We start from the raw sequence: 23,120 nt of genomic DNA on the forward strand, positions 1-23,120 counted from the left end.
TTGGTCAATATCCAGCCATCTTGGCCTCACGCTTGGTCAATAGCCCATATATATTAACTCGTGCGACCTTAAAGGCCTGGCACTAGTAATCAGGCGCTCTCATTTTTTTCACGTAATGGTCACTTCCTGATGCAACTGAACCACTGAAAAAAATGGGAATCGCGAGGAGAGTTAGGAAAACTGACGGCATACGAAACCTCGCCGGGTTTTTACCACTATTCGTTCTTGGGCTTTTCTGTTAAAATCTATCCTAAACTTCCCTCAATTGACAATATTCCGCGCCCGGTGCCAAATTGCGTCAGAAAGTATGAAAATTTTATCAATTACAACTTGTGGATGAAATCGTCAAAGTCATAACTTAAAGTTAGTGTGAGCTACTGAGGCGAGAGTCACACACAGCGTTAATGAAGGATATATTCCTACAGCTTAATTGGAAAGGAGTAATTTGAGTGCTTCATTCATTAAAAATTTATCGCGTACGATCAATTTAAAGAACCTAGTCATTACCGCGTTTCAGAAACTTGTTTCAAGTTAAGCGATAAACTGAGAGCACAAGTTCATTAACTAAGCTCGTTAATTTCGATCTGAATTAATATGCAAAGTCTTTTCGCTTGGCACACTTTTAAAAATTCCCCCTAATATAAGGTACCCCGGTTTAACGGTAATTGAGAATTTACGTCGGAACAATATAGTGATTTACACTAGAAATAAAAAGACTGAATACACAGTATGGTCAGCTGGTCAGCATCCTCGGTGACCTAAGAAAAGAAGGAGCGAAACTGTTTACGCGGCCGAAATCGTTTCTCGGTGGCCTACCCCAGAAGAGTTTTTCCGCTCTCTGTTTAGTTAAAGATGTCTGGATGTTTATCAACTTTCTTCTTTCGTCACGTGCCATTTTTTTTGGTCGTAGGTTTGGCCGGTGACTTCGGTGGTTAACTGATTTTTTAACATGGCACTTAATGAAAACCGCTCCATATTTTATTTGGTTAATATAAAGGCAGACTTGTCAGAAATAGCATACTGTACTTGCAAGTATAAACTGAAATCATGCATTACTCTGTTTATTTTGTAATGCAGCGTTCTTCAAATTAAACATAACGCGTACGTCCAACCTGCTGAGGACAAATCAGACGTTTAAGCTTACCATCTCAGACTCCTGCACAGTCGACTACACCGTGAATTTTAAAGACTCGAATCCCGTCGAAAATTTAACCAATAAGTAGAAAACTGTTTTTCACGCGTATGCCAGTTGCAGGGAATTATAACAGTTTAGTCTACTCTGATAGCGCAACCTCGGGGTGCCAGGGAGCTGAACGATCTGTGGAAGTCAGAGATCCAACACAGAACATGGCGCGACATTTTGCTTTTAAATTAAGTCAATATTTGCAGTTGAGGCTTTCGTTTGCGATTACAGAAACCTGCAGTGGTTAACTGTCCCTCTTCTTCAGTCGGCGGAAAAACCTGTAAAAAACGTTTTGTGAAGACTTTTTCCGCGAATTGATCTTGATAACTTCGGCGATAGCCTTGTCAGTCGGCTAAAGAGATTAATTCCTTCACGCGGGAAATACAAGCGAAATAAACATGGTGGGCATAATGATACACGAGGAATCTTCTCCGGCAAAGTTACAGTAACTTTAATTTTAAGCGAAAGGTCTACCTAAAATGGACTATCCTACCGATAACCTCTATGCATGTAAAGATGGAAGCTGAACTCTCCTAATAGTTCCAAAGCATTTTATAATAGACAGCAAACCTGGCTGAACTAATGGTGTTTTGAATCTTAGATCTTAGATTTTATGGTTTTAAAGCGGGGGAAATGGCTTTGGGTTATAGCTTTAATTTGTTTCGAAGGAAAGATAGATTTTCTTATCAATTACGGGAAAGATGGAATTTTGCTATTTGCTCTAAGTTACCGTCATAGGGAAATAAAGGATCCCTATGTTTAGATCTAGGCGGTAGAAATTGAAGCTTACGCAGTGCTTATAGCAGATTTTATTTTTCCGATAACTTTTTAACACACAACCAGCATCAGAATTTGTTCCTCATTACTTAGGTCATCCCCTTTTTTTTCTCTGCTTAGCGTCGTCCGACCGACCCAGATTTTTCGCGTTTTCAAAAAAAAAAAAAAAGAAAAAGTTACCCAGAGGACAATGAAGGCAATGACACATTATTTCAAACAATTGTCACTTTAATCTGAAACATAAGCAATTTCTTTTCTACAGAATTTTAGTTTTTCCCTGTTCTCGTTTGATTTTAACAACGACGTCGACTTTTTCCTTCCTCCATTGCCGCGATGTTGACTTTGTAACCACACCTTGTTGTTTCCGGGTTCCACGGATATTATGCTGAGGTACCGGACCTCCTAGCTCCAGACTCCTCTTCCAAGTTTTTTTTTGTTTTTTTTTTCTTCCTTTTCTGACCGACCGACCCAACGCATTCGACAATAAACGAAAAAAAAGGGGGGGATGGCCTTACGATAATGCAATTTATGACCAAAAATCGACCCAAACTCGTTCCCAGGGCTTTTAGTATCAATGGACAACAACAACAACTTTATTTATTACTCATACACTTACAATTTTACAAAAATATACACACTTTACTCTTAACATTTTATTATTAAAAGTAATTAAGTTAAAAAGCTTGACTGTGACAACAGCGTGAACCTTCAGCTAGTCTAAACTAATCGAAGCGGGCCGCATCTATATTTATACAATAAAATTACTATTCAACTACTTAGACAAAGATTTACGAAACCGTTTAGTACAAGTATATTTACATATTTTGATTGATACTAGGAACTATGACTAACTAGAGATAAGCTAAACGATGGTTTGACATGAATCAGGCACTAAATTTAAGAATTTGAGTCAGGGTGTCGACTTCAACATAGTCATTCCTATCTGAAAGAGTCTCAAATAAAAATCCGCAAATTTTTTTCTCAAAAGATTAGTTCAGATATATCTCTCCAGTCTGGAGAAATTTGATTCCATAATATCGCTCCAGTTCTCAAAAAAAGGGCGTTTGAAATTTTTCAACTTAACTTCTCCCTCAGACGGCATCATTGAACAACGGCCTTTGCAGGCTTTGCGACTACATTTATATTCTTGTAATGTCACCCCAGTCTCCCAGGTATCAGTATACTGGCGCATCAATAAAACTGTCAACTGGACCCAGGCCCCCATCCAGTATTCTGTTCTCGGAGAGAATGATGTGTTCGTGTTGACGGAGAATGGCGTTAGCGTCTCACAGCACGAAATAGCAACTTTACTGTTCCGTAAAGCTGCCGTAAAGCTGCCGTAAAGCTCGTATTTACGGAACTTTACGGATCTTTACGAAATCGTTAAGTTGAACTTTAAGCGTCTTTACGGGCTTCTGTAAAGACGCATAAGGGGATACATTTACGGAACTTTATCGCATCGTAAAGTTGCGTGAAGCTGTACTTTACTATGTCCGTAAAGTTTTTTCAAAGCACTGTAAAGGCATCCTTTCATACGGCTTTATGGACACGTCGCGTAAAGCTGTACTTTACTATGTCCGTAATGCCCTTTCAAAGTGCTGTAAAGGCATCCTTTCATACAGCTTTATGGACATCAAAGCCAAGTAAATGCAAGCCCAATATCGTCCGCATTTTGTTCTGTTCAGCACTCCACTAAGCTCAAGCACTTTGTTTGAAATGAAGTACTCGTGTAACTTCAGTTAAAGTAATATAGCAGGCCGGTAAGTAGGTACATAGCTGGAACATTTCTCTTTCAACTTCTTTTATCTTCTCCAATGAAAAAATTAAACGCAAGCCACAAGTTACAGTCATGTAATCATTTATTGTAAAATGTAATAAAACAGACTCAATAACATACATGTATTTTCTTGGCACCGCAGACGCTAAGTACAGTTTACGAATATACAATCATCAATGTATAAGTTTAAAATGGAACAGCAACTCATTGCATCTAACTTAGGAAAAATTACGTTAATTGTAAAAGTACCCTTAATTCAGACTTTTCAAGTCAACTAAAGCAACTACCAATATAACCAAGTGATACCTCTGTAGATACACTTCTGAAAAAAACACCACTTTGTTGTTAAAAGATTATCACCCTTTAAAAATTGAAGAAACTTGGCTAGGATGTAAAACAAACCCGTGGTCTCGAATTGTTCTGGTATGGCTACAACTAGTAGCTTGTCTCAGTCAGTTAACAGATTTTTGTCAACATAGACAAAAGATCAACTTGATTGACTCAATCCACTGCAGCAGGTATGCACATAGAGGAACAACAAAGTACATGGATTGCTGACAAGGCTTTGCTTCAAAGGCACAAAATAGTCATGTTTCTAACACTCGCAGAAAAACATTTACTAATAAGATAAAATGTGCAGTAGAAATGCATGTGCTCCGTTTGTTTCCTTTAAAGATGAATTAATGAATTGCTATTTTGCATATTTAACTTCAGTGTTTGTTTCAATAAGTGGAACCCTGTTAAGGTTACTATATATCTTAAGAGGTGTCTCACACACAATGGATGTCGCACGTCCAGTTTAATATGTAGACAATGTACATGTAAGCCCCATATCAAATTAGAACTTAATATAAAGGTGGCTATCAAACTATACCAAGGACTTTCAAATAAATTGTCCAATTTTTCCAGACGTTTAAGTGCAAGCATCCAAATCACATTTTGAAAGCTGCAATTCAAAGCGAACTTTGTTTCTTGTTAATTCAATTTGTTTCTTAGTTTCTGGACACAAAATGCTAAAAAAACTGTGTTGCCATATTCATATCGCAGTAAAAACTTACAGAACATTTTCGAAACAGGATTAAAGAATCGTGGAGTGGTTGTACAAAAATCGCTCTCAGAGAAAATATATTTGGAAATAAAAATTTGCAGATATGGATGATAAACTAGCTACTGTCCAAAATTTGAGGCAGACTCCCTTTGACTTAACTTTCAAAGAGTGATTTGGACGTTCGCAATGGTGAGTGTTTTCTACATTTCTTGAGTGTTCTCAAATGTCCGGAGTGTTTTATCACAGTGTAGTACACGGCTTAGGCTTCTTCATTTGCTTTATGATATAGAAGTAATGTGGCCAAAAACAATAAAGCACACTTTTTCTATGTTTTATACTCTGATAAAACATGGTTTTTTGACCAATCACAGCATGCGCAGGATCCTATCTATATTATAAATAGATATATAAAATAACAGATGACAAACTGATCAATTGTAGATTTGACTTTGCATTTTATTATTATTTAGTTTGGACTACAGAATTTGTGTGCAGCACTCATCAGATAAAACTGCCAAATGCGAATTTACATAGTTACCCTGATTTGAAATAAACATACATGACTGTTTGAAATATGATAGCTACAATAGGTGAACACTTTTACAAAACAACAGAAAGGTGGAGATTATAAATAGACTCTGTTACTAGTGCATGACAAGAAAAGCTTTAAAATCTAAAATTTAGCATTTTTCAGGCGGAATTTGTTTGAAATACTAACAGGTAAGCAATCCGACCTTACAGAAAATGGCGTAAGTTAATCTTGTTGGCGTCGGCTCGTTAAGATTGATTCTGAACGACAAATGTCAAGTTGTTAATATAGTAAAGTTAATTGATCTATAATAATAATAACAATAATGAAGAAGAAGAAGAAAATGATGATGATGATGATGATGATGATGATGATAAAACCAACGTTGCGGGGGAAGACTGCTTGTTAGTGGAACACAGTCAGGAGTCCTGTCCTGTAAGCATTCTTGCAGATGTCATATCGCTAGTAATACTATAACAGTCGATGAGATATATATACGTGAAAGAAGTGTGAAAATATTTCAAAACTAAGGTCAAAGTAAAAGTATAGTAATAATCTATTTTCGCGTAAAAAGTTTGGCACGGACGGAATCTGATTGGGTGTTGAGTTTTGGTTGCAATCCCACCTCTCTCATCTAAATTTGATCCTGATCAAAGTCGAAGTCAAATGTGATCATAGCTTTGATCCAAATTTTGACGCGCGTCAAATGTGTATCAAAAATGTCATGGCTTTGCCGATGCATTTGATCCATGACAAAGAGGAGGGCAAATGTGATCTTAACTTTGACTCCACCTTTGACCGACGTAAAAGGGGGAATCAAATATCTTATGGATTTGCCATACATTTGATCCCCGCCAAAGGCGAGGTCAAACATGTCAATAACTTTGACTACAGTTTTGACGTGCGTTAAAGGCGTTCAAAGACACCACGGCTTTGCATACCTTTGATCTCTTATGTCAAAGGCGTTCAAAGGCGGCATGGCTTTGTACAACTTTGATCCTACGTCATGTCATGTCAAAGGCGAGGTCAAATATGGCCATATCTTGCGACTCCGCTTTTAACGCCCTAATAACCTGCGTTTTCGTATTTTTTTTCTGTTTTAACGATAAAATGAAAGCTTGCCTTTTTGCCAATGTGTATTTTTTTAATTAAAAAGTTTTCACTTGACCTGGAGGTGGCACAAGGAAACAACTCGAAAACAGCGGGAAAACGCGGCTGCCAGTGGCTTCCCGCATTTTCTGGTCAATCAGAATAAAGGGAATAAAGGTCAACGAAGTCGGCTGTGAGGAAAGCAGTCATTTTTCTTCATTTGGCTTCATTATGGCGGCTTTGGTGAAATTTTCGTAGTGTTTTGGACCAGGAAAAGGTAAGTCTTTGAATTTCGTTCATTTTTTTTCAATGTTCAGAGAAAAACGGAGTTTAAAAGGTAAATTAAACGCAGCAATGGCTGCATAAAGAGCTGTGAATTGCGTATATTTATGGCAAGACAGATCCTCGGCAGTGAAAACAATTTGGTCGAAGATTAATTGCACTTGACTGAATCACAGTTGATCGACAAAGCTCTTCGTTAAGAAAGACCAAACTTTATTTTCAATTCACATATACTTATTTACAAAAGTTGACAAAGATAATTTTTTTTCCTCACTCAGTCAAGTCTTGTACATTAACTTGAAGTGTCTGTCATAGCATAGATTTTAGCATGATCAGTGCTTGAAATAAACGTAACTTAATAATTAAGCTTAAACTTAATTCTATTTACGTATAAATTGTTGTGCACAATGCCTCTGGTAATTTCTGAGCTTAAACAATTCCCTTGAAAGAAAGCTCATGTCAATATAAAGGAAATTTGCATTGAAGGAAAAACTCAGTCAGCCATGCATGACAGTCCATCACGACCTGACTTAATTATCATATTCATTATACCATTAAAATAGTTGTTGACTCTGAAAATTTAGTCTATGGATAAGTTTCTGCTTTTGTCTCTAGTTACCATTCTATTAAAAAAAAAAAGCTCTGTTTGTTGCCACAGTTGAAATTATGATGATATTTGTTCATTAATGTTGATAAATGACTTCACTGAGTTGAATTTAACAAATTGCATGTGGTTTAGTGTGGTCTGTACTCTTATTGACAATGATGTGCATCATCACAGTGGTCAAAATGTTGTGGACTCACGAAGCGCAGCTGAGTGAGTCCACAACAAATTTTGACCACTGAGATAGCGAGATCAGTAGCAATTGTAGTAAAAATATGTTTTGATATTTGTTGTATCAGGCTCATGGATCAATCATTTGGAACTCCACTATCTCCTGCCCAACCACCCCCCCCCCCCCCCCCCCACCCCGAACCTGCCAGGCATTTGACATTTTGAACTGTCTCCAGGGCTAAGAATGGTGTCATACCAGGTGATCAAATGCACCTACCCTGTGACATTTGCAAACCTGAGTAATAGAAATGTAGATTGAGTGTCAACCGAGGTGTCGATGGAGTGTTGATTGAATATCGATCGGGTGTTGATAGAGTGTCGATTTAGAGGATCGATCAAGGGTATCGATCGACACTCGACCACGGATGCCTTTAGTACACATAATCCAGCTTATCTTTAGTAGGTGAAATTGTTACAATGTTTGATAAAAAATCAAACTTGCCATTAGTTGCAAATTAAAAAGCTGACCCCATAATAATATTATGATGTGACCTCTCTGGACAATACCAGTAGTTTTAGAGTTTCATGTCTTGGTCTTTTGAGCAGTAGACAATTAAATGCCAATAAATATGTGACTAGTGGAAATTTGCTGGTGAATGTTGTTTTTATCCTTCAGCTAGCCACTCTAGAAGAACTGAAGAAATTAACAATAAATTCTGGGAGAGGATACAATATACAACTCTGTAGTTCATAGTAAACTCAGATGCAGTTAAATCATGCAATGCTCCAAAGTGTGCAAACATCAGAATATTTTGGTAAGTAAAAGGCTGGAATATTCATTTGTTATTTCTATATTTTGTAGCATAGACCATCTTATAATTTCTTCAGCCACAACTTTTAATATCTTTTTCCAGCAAAGAAAGGATAGAAATAGATTTTGAAAACCTGGCTTTTGCTTATTAATGTTATTTTAATTGATCATTTTTATTACAGTCTCACTCTGTGAAAAAAAAAAGTGTTTCTTTTTGGTTCATTTAAGGGCAAGTGAGGAAATGTTGTCTTTCTTAAGGGACAAATACATCAACTGGCTCACCTGGATGAAAATTAAGTAATTAAAATGTTATTGAAGACATGCAAGAGGTGGGAATCTTTTTGGTAAATGAATCAAAGTTGCAGAATGTTGCAAACCAGTCTCAGGAAATGTTGGTTTTTGACTGGTAAAAGCTGAGTTTTGAATCTAAATTTTGAGTGGTTGTCTGCAATATTGACTGTTTTGGTTTGACCATCAGGTTTCCAAACCAAATTTTTCCAAGCAAAATTAATAATATGATTAATTCATAACTATTGATGGGATCAGTAGAGAATTTAAGGCGTAGAAGATTTGATAATAACTTAGTAAAAGTAAATTGACAAAGACATTTATTTGCTTTTACTCAATTGAAAATTTTGTTGGCAAATTTGACTGGATAATAGCCATTTCTCTCTATGAGATGGGGCTGCACTGGGAATCATAGTGGTTGTATTCATCATCTTGGACTGGATTTTTGTTTCAATGAATGAGCCATGCGATTCCATGCAGGCATGTCTCATGTTAAATCATTTAATTTCAGAAATTTTTTTCAGTGGAAAAAAGTGTACAAGTAGTTGCTAACTGTTTACTAATCAAATGTGCAATTATTTTGATATGTTTGTATGCTCCTTTTCACATATGATCTACAATGAAAATAAGGAAAAAGATTACACTACTGAACATGAAGAGATCTGTGGAAATTACACAGGAACAGCAATATTCCCAAAGGTGTGTGTATTCTTCATTTCTTGTCACAGTTTATGTCAGATTTGTTGATTTTTAGATTGCTATTCTGCAACCATAAAAGATCTTTGTTGTAAGAGGTCTGTAAGATGTCTTTAAGAGACAGGCAGACAGATGGACTGGTAAACTGGCTCTAGGCTTTTTGTTTATTTGTGCCAAGCTGTACACTTTTAAAATGACCCCAAGTCTTTGTTCTCTTATGAAATTCTAGCTGGGGATAACCCTTGTTCAGCTGGTGAAATTAGCTTGTTAAACTGGCTCTTAATGACATACCTGTGTGACCAAATCTCTGAGTAGAGTGGAGAGAAATACAAAAAAGGCTACTATTGACAGAAGCACAAACTATTCGGAGGAGGAGTAATGATCTGATTGGTTACGTTTTATTAATGTGATATTAGCAGAAACTATAGGCAAACTTTAAGGAATAGAATGCCAAGATTCACCCTTAATATTCATTTCCAACGTTTTTGTCTGTTTGCTTCTGTTTAGACAAATGCGGACAAGCAGTGGTCGACAGGATGGACTTATCCAGTGAAGATGCATTGATTAATTTCGTCAACGCCTTAGACTTTGTCAAAATGTGTCTTCCCTAGAAATCATGGGGATTTAGTTAGCATTGACCCCCAACAAGGCAGTTTAACCACTTTGATGAGAAAGAAGTGGAAAACACTGTATTCCATTCCACTTATAATACAAGAATGAGCAAGTGCAAGAAGCGGAAAAGGAGAACTGCCAAAACATAAGGAGTTCCATGCAACGGACTGTACGTGCCATCTGGAAAGGACGCTTATACACTAGTTGACTTTTGTGCGAAGTTTGCTATATCTTTCCCGAAATTTTGCGGTTGTCTTCCCTATTGTCTAGTCTGGTCTAGTAAATTTAAGGAACTGAGAATTTAGCCATAGTACTTCAATGTTAGATAAATGCACTTTGTACCATGGAAGATTTGTTGACTGTTGTTTTCACGATAGACAGAACAATGTTTTCCTTATGATCAGTCTCATTACGTGTAGTTTGAAACCAAGCCTGTAACGTGGCTTTTTGAAACCTGAAGCCCAAAACATTTATGTAAGGTACTTGAAGGTATTTACTCTTGATAAAAACGGGCAAAAAAAATTGAAACTGAGATGAAGTTGAACATATTTATTTTCTTAAAAGTAGGCGCAATGATCTTTCCGGGCCGCTGTTCCGTTAACATTTGTCAATAGTTTGGTACAAAATAACCTTATTAAAGCTGATATATTCTTCAAACTTGTCAGACATAAATCAAGAGTACGGATCTAATTGCATCTTTCGTATGCGGAGCTACAAAGCTAGTATAGCAAGCAGAAAAAAGCGTATAAGATGTGGATCGCGCGAAACGTGATCAACGGTCGCGCAGCGCGAAAGAGGAGCGCGAGCGAGAAGTTCGGGCGAGACGCGCGAGCGCGGTACGCGCAGAGTACCTTTGACAAACCTTTGGCCTGCGTCACAGGCATCTTCGACCACGTCTTTAGCAAACCTTTGACTCGAATCGCAGACAAATTTGATTACACTTTTGACCCGCCTTTGACAGTGCGCAAAGGCGTATCAAAGGATCACCTTTAACCCTAAAAACACAGGCGTTCAAAGGTGAGTAAAAACGGCCTTTCACGCCTTTGCTTTGGTGGTAAAGGTTTATTCACAGATGGTCTTTGATTCGCGTCACAGATCGTCAAAAGCGTGCAAAGGCGACCTTTACAAAACCTTTAACAACACATTTGACGCGCGGTAAAGGCGATTTTTCGTGTTCTGTTAGTCATTTAATTAGCTTGATAATTCTTAAATGTTTCACCAAACTCATTGAGCTTTGCACTCTCTTCGCTCTCTACACACTCTCTTCGCTCTCTACACACTCTCTTCGACACTACAACACGTTGAAAGCTTGGATGTTCAGGGCTTTATTTTATGATCAGTGCACTTGAAGAGAGTTTTACAAATAATGATCTTCTAAAAGTGACCTGGTAACTAACGAGGCACGTCACGCTGCTTATACCTTAACTGAAACAATGTTCCACGAGTTTCAAAGAATAATCGTCAATTTTCTGGGCTGTTTTGTCATTTCTCAGTTATCGACTTCAATGTCACTACCGTACCTGTAATTGGCGGAACTAGCCGTTTAGTGGAAATTACAAAGGAAATGGTGTTGTGTAAGCGCAACCTATGAATGCAGTCATTTAGTTTTTCATTTACTTATTCCATGTATCGTTTCCTTTCGTTTGGGATGAGGCCCTCTGGGAGCAAGATTGTAAATTGCTCTGACGGTACTTTTGTCAAATTTCTCGCGATGGTGTCAATTTTACTAAGTCTGCTACAACTGGGTCTCTTCTGTTTCTGGCACTGGCACTACGCTTGGGTTGAGATCGTCCAAGTTCCGCTCTTCTCTAACAGGGTGTATCCTAGAGCGACATCTACAGCACATCATGGACTTGATCTTCTTGCTGAACTGTTGATTGATCAAAGCATACACAATTGGGTTGACAGCGGAATTAAACATGACCACTGTAGATTGCGTGACATATGCAACATCACCAGCGCCAAACACGGGCGAAAAGAAAGCCACAAGATAGGTGACTGCTCCAGACATCCAACACATTGCGAATATGGCACTAACTGCGACGACCATGAGGGTGACTCGCTTCCGCACTTTTAGCACTCCCTGGTGACCAAAAATTGGTTTTTTAAAACATATTTAAACTATCCAATCACAAACTGACATTCAAGGTGTAGCGTGTTGGGTGACAATACATTCCCCGTGACATATATTGATAACCTCTGGTCAATTGAACTACGGTAGTCATGTGGCGCGCTCGCAACCTCGTGTACGTATAAGTTTCGTTTATTCAACTTGGGTGTTCATTGTTGTTCAGTAACTGTTCAATCGCGTTCAGTATCACGCAGTCATGAGAAATGGATGCCTCCCTCTGCAGTTTCTCTCAACTGTGTGACATGATTCACTAAAGAAACAAGTGGCATGACTGACTGTGTAACCATTCAAGAGAGGATGAGGTGAGAGAACATATTCCTGGTTTTCAGTGTTACGCAATCCAGAATAGATCAAATTTGAAAATCAAAACCGGTCAATAGATTAGGTCCAGAATCTGGGAAATGAAAGAAGGTAAATATGCAAAGACTCTCGCCAAAACTCTGGTCACAGCAATTTTTCTTATGCGACATACGCGGAGAAATGTTTTACCACAATTTATAGAGATTTGTATGGAGACGCCATGCTGGTGCCCATCCGTATGGGCACCAAAATGGCGGCCGGAAACTAACAGGAACTCTGAAACACTAAAATAATACTTTTTCTAAGACATGAACTGTTCAGATAGCCAAGTTCCCCGAAATAAGTCACTTTTTTAACCATCATGACAGCTCTCTAGACCGTCATGTAAATGCCGCGCCGCGCAAAAGCTTAGAAATTCAAGCGTAGTGTATCACAAAACCAAGGGCCTATTCGGAACGAAAATTTGTGTGAATATTAGTTTTTAGCTGCTCTTATACATCATTAAAGTAAAATCTCAGGAAGATCAATAATTTTGTAGTTCGAATTTTAGTGATGTCATGTGAAAACCAGCTATCCACCATAAATGGATCTCTTCTGATGATAATTTTCTTCAATCTGAATTTATCCCGTGATCATGACGCGGGGTTATTTTAAAGATGACACCTGATTAGTTAGATCCTCTGATCACTGGCTGTGCGACCATGGGCACGACACCAAAATAACTTTCACAGCATGGCGCGAAGCTTAAAATAGTATCATGGGGCATGAGGATGTTCCCTTACCTCATCCTCTTTTGAACCAATCTAACACCTTCCTTCCTCTAGCCTTACCTGCTGACGACTGTCGAAAGCATGGTGCTGTGGGCGATGAAACCATAAAGTATGAACGACTCTGGAGTAAAGTGCGGCCATTATCACAACCGGGAAAAACGCCAATAGCAGAAACCAAATCAGAGTATAAGTTTTGCCCATCCATTCCTCAGGGTATCGTCTGATGCAGAAAGTTGCTTTCGCGTCAAAATTCTTGACCAAAAAACCTGGGAAATTAATCACCAATCCAAAAAGCCAGGAACACGGAATGATCACCTGAAATAAAAGTGAACCTCCGATGTTGAAACTGTCGTTAAGTGTTCCAGGTAAAACATTTGAAACACTTCTCTTTAGCTCTGTTCATAGTTAAGAAGCATGTACAAGCAGAGATGAAGGCAGAAAGAAAATCCCTCCAAGCTCAGTGAGGATCAGGGCAAGACAACTGCACTTTCTGGGAACGTCACTGTCATCACGGTTCCATACTAGAACTAATAGTTTATACCAGAAACAATGTAATGAATGAATGAACCTTGCATTTACCTTGAAACGTTGTCATTGGAAAAGCCTAATAAATTCAGGGGTTATTTCGACAAGTCCAACTAAGAATCGTTTATCCATATTACGAAAAGTGGATATCAAGAGCAATAGAGCCGATACAACGAAGCTAGAGTTGACTTTTTAGTAGTGTACCAGCCAAATCAGCCTTTTTAAGGTATAACAAGAGTAACTCAAGGAGGCTGGTTGGGCTGATACACTACAAACTAATGAACTCTTCGTTGCATCGGCTCTAGTTCTAGATATCCACTTTTTAAAGGGGCTCACTTACGGTTTGCGCATATTGAAAAGTTTAGCCTCAGTTTTCAAATTCGTCGTTTGTAATCCGTCTCAATCTTCTCCATCCTTAGCCATCCTTGTTCCTTTTATGGTTTACCATTATCTCTTTGGTGTTTTTCTATCTTATTAAACTGTTATTTTCAGGTTTCCTACCATTTAAAGGTAATTTTGTATGTGGCCAAAATAACTCAAAATACCGCGACCGAGCCCATTTAAGGTTAAAATTACGCCAATCAGATCAAACTTTGATCCGACTTACAACTTTTAAATCCTTTGAAATATATTGGAATTATATCTGCCATTAAACATCTTCACAAAAAATGAACCTAGCAAATGAACCCAATGATGCAGTTAAGCCTGAATCCTTTCTTAACTTTTTTCTAAAAGGTGTTAAAGGAAACAGGATTGTTTATGACAAGCTTGTCTCTTTTCCAAGTAGGGTGCCAGGGATAAGTCAAAAAAGTGGAACGGCAGTATTGCTCTTGACCTGAATAATAGCAATGTTGTGGATTGGAGGTCTGCTTACACTCTGGCAGCTAGTTGCACCAAAAGCACAAGACTCATCAGTTTTAAGTATGGACTTCTACACAGAATTCTGCCTACCAACACGCTTCTTAAAAAAATTGGTATCAAGCAAGATCCAAGCAGCTCCTTCTGTGCTAATTAGATCAAAAATCTGATCCATCTTTTTTGGCAATGTAAAAAAACTAGATCTTTTTGGCAAATTTTAATGAGAAACGTCAAGATTGAATTGTCACCACGGAACTACCTGAAAAACGTTGTAACTTTTATGTGCTAAAATCTGACACTACAAAGCTTTCGCTATGAGTAAACTTCTTTTTTTTTTTAGCGAGACACTATATATGGTGCTGCAGGTCTAACCTTTTTGAATTTTAAGATGGTGGCCAAATTTCACTGAGCTCAAGAATGAAATTAAGCCGCCCACTTTTACAAATACGCCTGCACTACAGGCTGCGTCAAGGGCTGCTTGCTTTAAATTTCTTAACTTAAAGTCACGCTTTATATCAGCTCATGTTACCTTAAGTCTTCGTGTCGTAAGCCTTTCTCTATTTCCAAATGGATCCATGACAGCACTGTAGCGTTCAATTGCTATGACAACCAATGTGAACACGGATGTGGCACCTCCTACCCAGGCCACGTTGCTACCTGTCAACAGTCTGCAAAGGACTGTGCCAGTCACACCGTCAGGATGAGTAAACATATGCATGAAAATGTATTGTGGTGTAAAGAATAGTCCCACAAGCATGTCAGCAACAGCAAGGTTCATGAGAAGATAGTTGATAGAAGTTCTGTGAAATTAAATAAATCACATGATCTGTCATATAACGAGTGCTGAGACTGGTTAATAGGGAGCTTAAGCAACGACGACGACGACGTCGAGGACGACGCCTCGTAGAAAACGAATTTCTATTTTACCAGCAAAATTCGCGATTGTCTAGATCTCTTCAGTACGCCAATGGCTCTAAAAACGTGCTCAGGCTAAATATGCAATGACATCGTTCAATTCCAAATGGAAATACGAAAAATTAGCCGTCGTCATCCACATTCAGTAGACGACGCAGAACTTGGTCATTTCACGTTATTGTTTTGCAGAGGACGGCAAAGAAATGTACCAAGAATTATAACGCACGTGCACGGCCATTGTTTTGCTCATTAAACCTTTTGTTTAGTGACGTTCTCGTTGCCGTCGTCGTCCTGGTTTGCTTAAGCTCCCTAATATTTGTGGTCGACGTCTTCAGAACAGCCTGCTCTATTCTGCTTTGTACCAGTTGATTTGAGGATGAAGGGATGGAATCAATTTTCTCATCTAATTATTTTAGATCCCTGCAGTAAATTAAGACTTTTTTCACTTCGATTCAAGTTGCCGCAGACAAATACGAAGCGTAACGAAGCTCACAGTACGCCGACCTTGGAAGGAGGTTGGTAAGGGTTAGGTATTAGACCTCCTAAAATGAATACGAAATCCCCGGCAGTTGTAGAATCGCATATTTTTAGGTTCGAGATGGCTGCCTCAGGGGAAATTGAAAGTGAAGGACACAGCGAATCTGAAATCCTGAAAAATGGCTGCCATATGCGACAAAGTATTTTTGCGTCCTCAATCACGTGTTTCAAATAAATTGGGACTTAACGCTCCAAGACGGCGACATCGACGAAAACGTCACTTCAAAAAGTAATTTTCACTATCGTAGCTGTTTCGAGATTAATCTATCTCGTGCGTTTCGTACGATGTGTGCAAAATATCCTGATAATAAATTTGTACCAGCGGTTTCAGAATAAAAATAAAGAATGAAAGATTCCCATCTGCAAGCTCACGTTTTCGTCAAAACCTCAAATTTGGTGATTTTACGTCGTTGTTGTGCAGAGTACCGCAAAAGTATGTGCTAAAATGCGTGTCACACGTGCAGCATGCTTATGTTTCGTCTTTTAACCAATCATATTGTTGTTTTGTGGCGTTCTCGTTAACGACCGCGTCGTAGATCTTAACTTCCCTATTCAAAGACAGCTCGTTCATTGAAAGTAAACAGGACTGTAAAAATTCTTATAAGAAAGCGAGGCCCACGAAATCTACGATAGCTCGGCGAGAAAATGTTAACTGAGGTGCTGGCCCTTATCAATAACTTAAAAAACCTTCTTGTAACACGGGTATCAGTAAAAAAGTATGAATCCAATTCACTTTCTGTGCATGCTGATATTGGAAAACGAGAAAAATTACTTGGCTTCACACTAGAGTTTCTAAATGCACTTGGAACCTACTTTTAGTGTGAAGGGGTAAAATGTACTTACTTAGACCTTACCTAGTGACCATGGAAACGTTCGTAGTTCAAAAAAGCTGAGGTGCGCTCCCAAAAATCCATTTTTAAACATTTTATGGACAGTTATAAGGAATTGGACCATTTTATCATGTAAATTTTTAATTTTTATTTTTCTTGTTTTAATTGTTAGACTTGATCCAATGCTTTGCTTTTTAATATTTTAGTCTATCTCATATCTTAGTTTTTTTATGTAATGGTTGCATATTTGAGAATCAGTTTATATTTATATGAGGGCCTCTTGTTTTTCAGTGACATTATGTTGTGTGCTACCCTCAACAAATAAAGTTGGTTGTCATTATTATTAAGTGTGGTCTACACCACACTTGAGTAACACGGAAGTGTATTTCTATAGCGCATCCATGTCTCGGTTAGCTAAAGCCCTACAGCAATTTCTTTGCCGAAAACCGCGTTGTTGAACTATTCTAGAGAAATACGGAAGGTTTCGTTTGTTCCTTTGTGTCGCTCTTATGTACTCTTTAGCAACAAAGCAACTATATGCATTTCTTCACGGTTTTACTGCCGAACATTTGCATTTGTGATATGCATGACCGATTTTACTGCCCAAATGCGTCAAGTAATATACTTGTCACAGGTGTGAAGCCAAATTTTTTTAACGGGCGATTTGAGATTTCCAAGTGCACTTGAGTCAAGTGCTTCATTGAAACTAACTTAGCTTCTAGTGTGAAGCCAATTGTCATGGACCTGCATGCGAAATGCATCAATGGTTGCATGGAAAACCCTATGTTGCAATTGCTCGTAAATTATCATACCTAAGACCGTGTTTTCAAAAAAGAAATTATCCCAAACGCACGCTCAGAAATTCAAACACGACGTTGGCTAACAATACCGTTTCGGCCTTTCCCACTAGGTTGCAATACGCAATAACTGCGTTTCTTTCTTTTCCTTTTTTTTTTTCTTTTTTTTTTTTATTTCAGTTATTTGTAAATTTGTAGCATTTTAAAAGGAACTCGAGAGGACCGGCTGGACTAAATGGCTTTCGACAATTCATTTCATTTTCTAGGAAAACAAAAGAAAATAACGTCTCCCCTCATGTCTTGGTGCTTTATCACGACAAGGCAAACCAGGCAATTACCAACGATGTTTAAGACAGCGAGAATAGAGTTGGCTGTGGTTATGCCAATCTGAGCTGGAACTGATTCCGTGTATTTTGGCATTGTCCCGTGAATCTGCTGGTAATTACGTCTGATTAAGACTAAAAGTCAAAAAATCAAAGTATACCGCGGTTAAAAGTAACAATCGTTTAAGTGAGATCCGTATATGAGTGAAAGACGATTTCAGATAATGGCCAGCGGCAAAGGACAGTCTAAGACAGAATTCATAGCAAGCGCAGATCAGTGATTAAAAATGTGAGTACCTCGGCGATGCTTTGAGGGAAAGACTAAATTATGCATTAGAGCCCCGATGCATCTTGCCAAGCTTCTGTTCTTTCAAAAATATCAATAAACTACACATTATTTGCAATCCGCCAGTAACATGTCAACATGCACATATCGAATTATCAATTTAGATTTAAGAGCTTCTGCCTGAGAGACCGGGACAGACTTGGAAATGAAGGTCGGCCGATTTCGCTTAAAATTGGTACACAACGTTGTTATGTGGACTTATGTAATATGCCAAAGTTTCAGGTTCAACGACCTTCGAAAATGTTGACAATTAAATTGTGGGTGGCTAAACATTTAAGTTAGAGATATTTTGTTCAAATATGTATGCAGATGATAATGGAAGAACGGTCCTTGAACAAGTGGAACGAATTTAAGACATTAAAGCGTGTTAAAAAAATCTTTAAGCGTAAATTCTGGGAGAAACGTATATTCGGAAAAAATCCGAGTCCCAGATGGGATTTGAACCCACGATCGAGAATCTACACTTAGTATCATGTTGTTGTTGTTTCTCTGTTAAAAATGAATTTATGTCTGATGAACATGCATGCAGTCACTCTACCCTAGGATACTTAAGGGATGCAGTAGGTATCACAATGCCGAACTCCTAAAATATTCTATCTGAAACGTCAGCGGTAATCTTCTTCGGTTTCTTCAATTTCTTTTTTCTCCTTGATTGAAAGGGTGTTGACATGCCCCACTTTGGTCGCGCAAACAGGTGAATTTTCGGCCGTGACGTGGGCGAATGATAATCTTCTTTAATTCATACTTTAACTTCCATTCAGAGAAATTGTTAGCTCTGTGGGACGCGGCCAGTTTATTACCACCAGCGCCCACTTTAATTTGACCAGCAGGTGGGTAACATCTCGATCTAACGTCGCTACTGGGAGAGTCACAGCAGGCTCTGATGGCTTGTTATCTCATGCCCCGCATATGTCATCTTCTTTCCAAAAGTGACACCGTATACTCATGTTTCTACAGGTAGTTTTCCAGGAGACTAAATTGCAATAGCCAGAATTTCGCTCCTCAGCCTTTGAAACACACTCAAATGAAACAAATTCACTTACAGACTGAATAGATTTAATAAGGTTAATTAATTGATCGCAGATCTTGTAAATAAACAATCCAGCCGGCAAGAGGTCCACTTGCTGGCCATATATTCATTTTGCGGCTGCATTTCATCAATTTACGACAGACTGAAGTAAACTGGTAACGTAGTAACGCAGTCGGATTCTATACAAAACTGGCAACTGCCTAGCGTATAGCACGGTCGCGACCTAATGGTTAGCGGGCTGGACTCCGGATCGAGCGCTCCTGGTTACTAGGGCGCTGCCATGTCGTCTTGGGAAAGGCAATTTTCGTTCACAATGCCTCTCTCCACCCAGATGTATAAAAGGGAGTCGGTTATTATCCTCCTGTTTAGGGAAGAAGACCAATAACCAATTTAAGCTCCAGCAGGTATGAGGCACTGGGCCTTGTGACGACTTACCTTACCACCTCAGCAAGCACACTGGTCATCCTGGGGATTATCTCTTCTTACTATGGAAATCGGAGTTAAGGGTTAGCAATTCTACAGCTAGGGGTGCCATGAGCAGTAGTTTTTGAAGGGAAATCCACTCCTGCCCTGTCTTGTCTTTGGATATACGCAGTACACCAATTTAGTCTGGATCTGTACTGGGAAATCCCGATACAGAAAGGGAAAGTGTGTCAATGATTAATTTTCTGGTAATTTGGTCAGACATTCAGCGAGTTGGCGGGAAAAACGGACCGTCTTGAACGTCCTCAATTTATAATACTTAGTCTGTTTGCACTAGGGGATTGGGTATGAAGAAATATTCAGAAACATATCCATTCGTTCTTTAGGTTCTCAAGCAAGTTCTTTACCTAATCATTCTCTGCAGTATCAAGGAGACGAATCTAGACGAGAAAAAACTGAATTCCAAGTCAATCATAGCCTGCAAAATACAGATAAGTTGGCGTGTCGCAGCGTCGCCATGCACGGTATGAACCAACCTGAATTTTCATTACTCGCAACAACGAACCCACGACCAATTTATCGCTGAGGCTAAGGTTTTTAACGTTGCTTCACTTTGAAGGGATTATAGGGGCATGCCTCTAAACCTGAAGGCAGGTAAGCGTTTATAGTAAGTGAATTTATCCAGACACCTTGCATATAGACTGGAAGAGCGAGACTGCATTTTGTATTAGACAGTTAGCTATAATTACATTCGAAATTTCCTTAAGGTTCAAAGCGATTTTAAAGTAGTGTTACGAGAGACGTTGTAATTGCATTTAGAGTGATTAATTTGATAAGTTGTTTTCTTCAGAAAAGAACTCTCTGACAGGTGGGTTATAATACGAAATGGGATCACAAAGCTTTACACACACGCTTTGTTGAAACTTTAACCGAAAGTGGCCTGGCTAGTTATTTTCTTGTAAGTTTTTTTCTTGGTAAAAAACCCTCAACCTTAGTATTTTTTTCTTGATGTTACTAAACTAAGGGCTGAACTTTGCAGGGATACTAGGACCTCACGATATAAAACATGGGCATGGAAAATATGTGGTCTGAAAAACAGGCCATTTCTGGTTGCTTCCCATATGCCTCAAATAGGACCAAGTTGTAATAACAGCCACGGACTAACGAAAAATTCCCGTGAGCTAATGTTTTCACCCATAAATGCCTAAGAATAGTGCATTACAAATATGGTTTTGGTTTTGTCGGAAATCAATTGCACGTTGCTAAAAGAGAGATTGAAAACTGGCCAAAATTACACTGAAAATCAGCCACTGTGGACCCCTGAGGGGCTGATATGCAGAACTCTGTTAAAAAAATGGTCCTTGAACCTGAATCTTTGGCATATTGCTTAAGTCCACATAACGATTCTGTGTACCAATTTTAAGCGAAATCGGTCGACCTTCATTTCCAAGTCTGCCCCGGTCTCTCAGGCAGAAGGTCTTAAGACTTATTAAGCTACGCCCACCAACATTCGTCGCTGCTTGATCTTCTTGATGCTTTTCGTCTTCAAAAAACTATGAACTCTTCGTTTCGGTTGTTAAAATAATATTAGCGAAGAATGAATCATACTTTTACTCTTTGAATACTCGACCTCACTAAATTAAATTCTTCTTTATTATTAACACTATTTTCTATTTTTATGACTGAACTGTAAGAACATTCGCTGACTGAACGCTGTGAAGCTTTGGCCAAATGTAGTGACAGCGTTACTTCGCTCGTACAAAACGGATTTCGGAGCGTAACTATTCTGCCGATGGATTATTTTATTAAAAAAACCCAAATTATTCAAAATTTCTTTTCCTTTAAGACTTCCTCTCAGCTGCCTTAGAAATTTAAAGTTATTCAGGGATGTCAAATGCTCTAATTTCACTTTGGCGAATTACTAACTCTCTGTTCAGTTTCGACTATTATATTGTGGTGGCCCTGAATAATAGCTTTTCACTGTTATCCGGTAACTGTCTACCTTTCGGAAAACCTTGAGTCTAGTTCCTCGAAGACTGCTTTTTGGAGCCAAAATAAAATTGATGGCTAGTTAAAACTAAATTTGCTTTAAAACATAAAAGTGACTGTATTCACCGAGAATTGTTGAAATATGTCCTTTGCAGACTTTGGTCTTAAATAACGATTTTGAAGAGCTCTCATTATAGCATTGAGCATTTTTTCTTTTTTCTTGATGTTTCTTCTTCACTAAACAGGATATACTTACAATAACAATTATCAGTAAGAATTCAATGTGTCTTTAACCTACCTTGCCAATAGAAAACTTCAGTTCCTGGTGAGTGGGTCTTACAAGCAACTCAGCAGTGGAAAACAGTCACCCTGCAAAGAGATCATGTGGTTACGTATAAAAAATTGACAATTTTGCCTCCACTTATGTAATATTGAGTCGTGGGAAATTGACGCATTTTAATTTTAAGCAGTTGAGGACAATACAACTCTGCTCTAAAATACTGCTACCCTACTGCACAACCTCAAGACGCAACACGGTCGTTACGCGTTCACTTCAGTATTTTTCTTGCTCTAAACTGAGAATATTGAAATGTAGAATCCTTCCGTTCTTTTCGGTAAAATATTCAGATTTGAAGCGAATGAATAATTCTATTGATCATGAGCTAAACGCCGGGCTTAATGTTTCATGTTGAATTGATGCGTATTCGCGACTGTACTTTATGGTTTAACATTGGAGCTCGACGACGAATCTCTTATAATCTGTGTCAAAAACAAAAATACAGGTCTTTTTACGTAACTAACTGTGGATCATTGAATGTAGCTTACTTTATTTCCAATAATACTCGACTCGCTAAATTTTCTCATTTCGCCAGCTTCAGACTATATGACGCTTGATTTTAAGGTTTTTTCTTTGCTTAATCTTCCTGAATGTTTGTCTTCGTTTAAAAGGCCTTTTCAACTGAAAGTTACAGACCTCGATAATTTTCTAACTGCTGCTACCCGGAATTTATACAACAGTTTAAGCCCACCTTTGTCATCGTTTCCTTGGCCTATAATTGTTCTCATCATTCGCGAGATAGCCATAACTTTCTTGTCTTCGGCGGTAAAGGAAAATGTTGCCAAAGATTTCTTTATAATATTTTGGGCTACAGCCTTGACGAATTTGATGTAAACTGTATTTGAAACTTTAAAGTTTTGAATTTCTAATTACTGGAACGCCCGCAATACCATGCTCAATTTTGTAGCAGCTTGCAAGAATGTTATTAATAGAGAGCTTCAGCTGTTTCTCTATTTTTGTAAAGAACTGCATAAAATATTTGCCCTTACCAGCAGATCACAGAAGACTTGCCGTTCGAATTCGGTTGTGTTTTGAGATGTTGGACAGTTAAGCGAGACGTAAACTTAAAGCTTTCTCCAAAACAGTAAAATAACTGTAACGCAGAAGATACGCGTCCCATTAACTGTGATGCTTTAAATATG

General features: G+C 38.4%; 1 protein-coding gene and 1 long non-coding RNA gene across 2 annotated transcripts; one reads left to right on the plus strand and one right to left on the minus strand.

Moving 5' to 3' along the window:
• Window positions 1–6,572: 6,572 nt before the first annotated feature.
• LOC149098096 (uncharacterized) lies at window positions 6,573–10,376 on the plus strand. Its single transcript, XR_016203842.1, has 4 exons — window positions 6,573–6,680; window positions 8,137–8,275; window positions 9,190–9,258; window positions 9,763–10,376. It is a non-coding gene; the product is annotated as an uncharacterized LOC149098096 (long non-coding RNA).
• Window positions 10,377–13,021: 2,645 nt separating this feature from the next.
• Window positions 13,022–19,693, minus strand: LOC149098097 (QRFP-like peptide receptor). Its single transcript, XM_089276641.1, has 3 exons — window positions 19,665–19,693; window positions 14,981–15,251; window positions 13,022–13,383 (listed from the first exon to the last, which is right to left on the minus strand). The coding sequence occupies exons 1-3, from the start codon at window positions 19,691–19,693 to the stop codon at window positions 13,102–13,104; spliced, it is 582 nt and encodes a 193-aa protein (XP_089132767.1). The 3' UTR covers window positions 13,022–13,101.
• Window positions 19,694–23,120: the final 3,427 nt, after the last annotated feature.

The sequence above is a fragment of the Orbicella faveolata genome, unplaced genomic scaffold, assembly GCF_042242905.1.
Source record: "Orbicella faveolata isolate gen_17 unplaced genomic scaffold, um_ofav_v1 contig_46, whole genome shotgun sequence".
In the NCBI taxonomy this organism is placed as follows: domain Eukaryota; kingdom Metazoa; phylum Cnidaria; class Anthozoa; order Scleractinia; family Merulinidae; genus Orbicella; species Orbicella faveolata.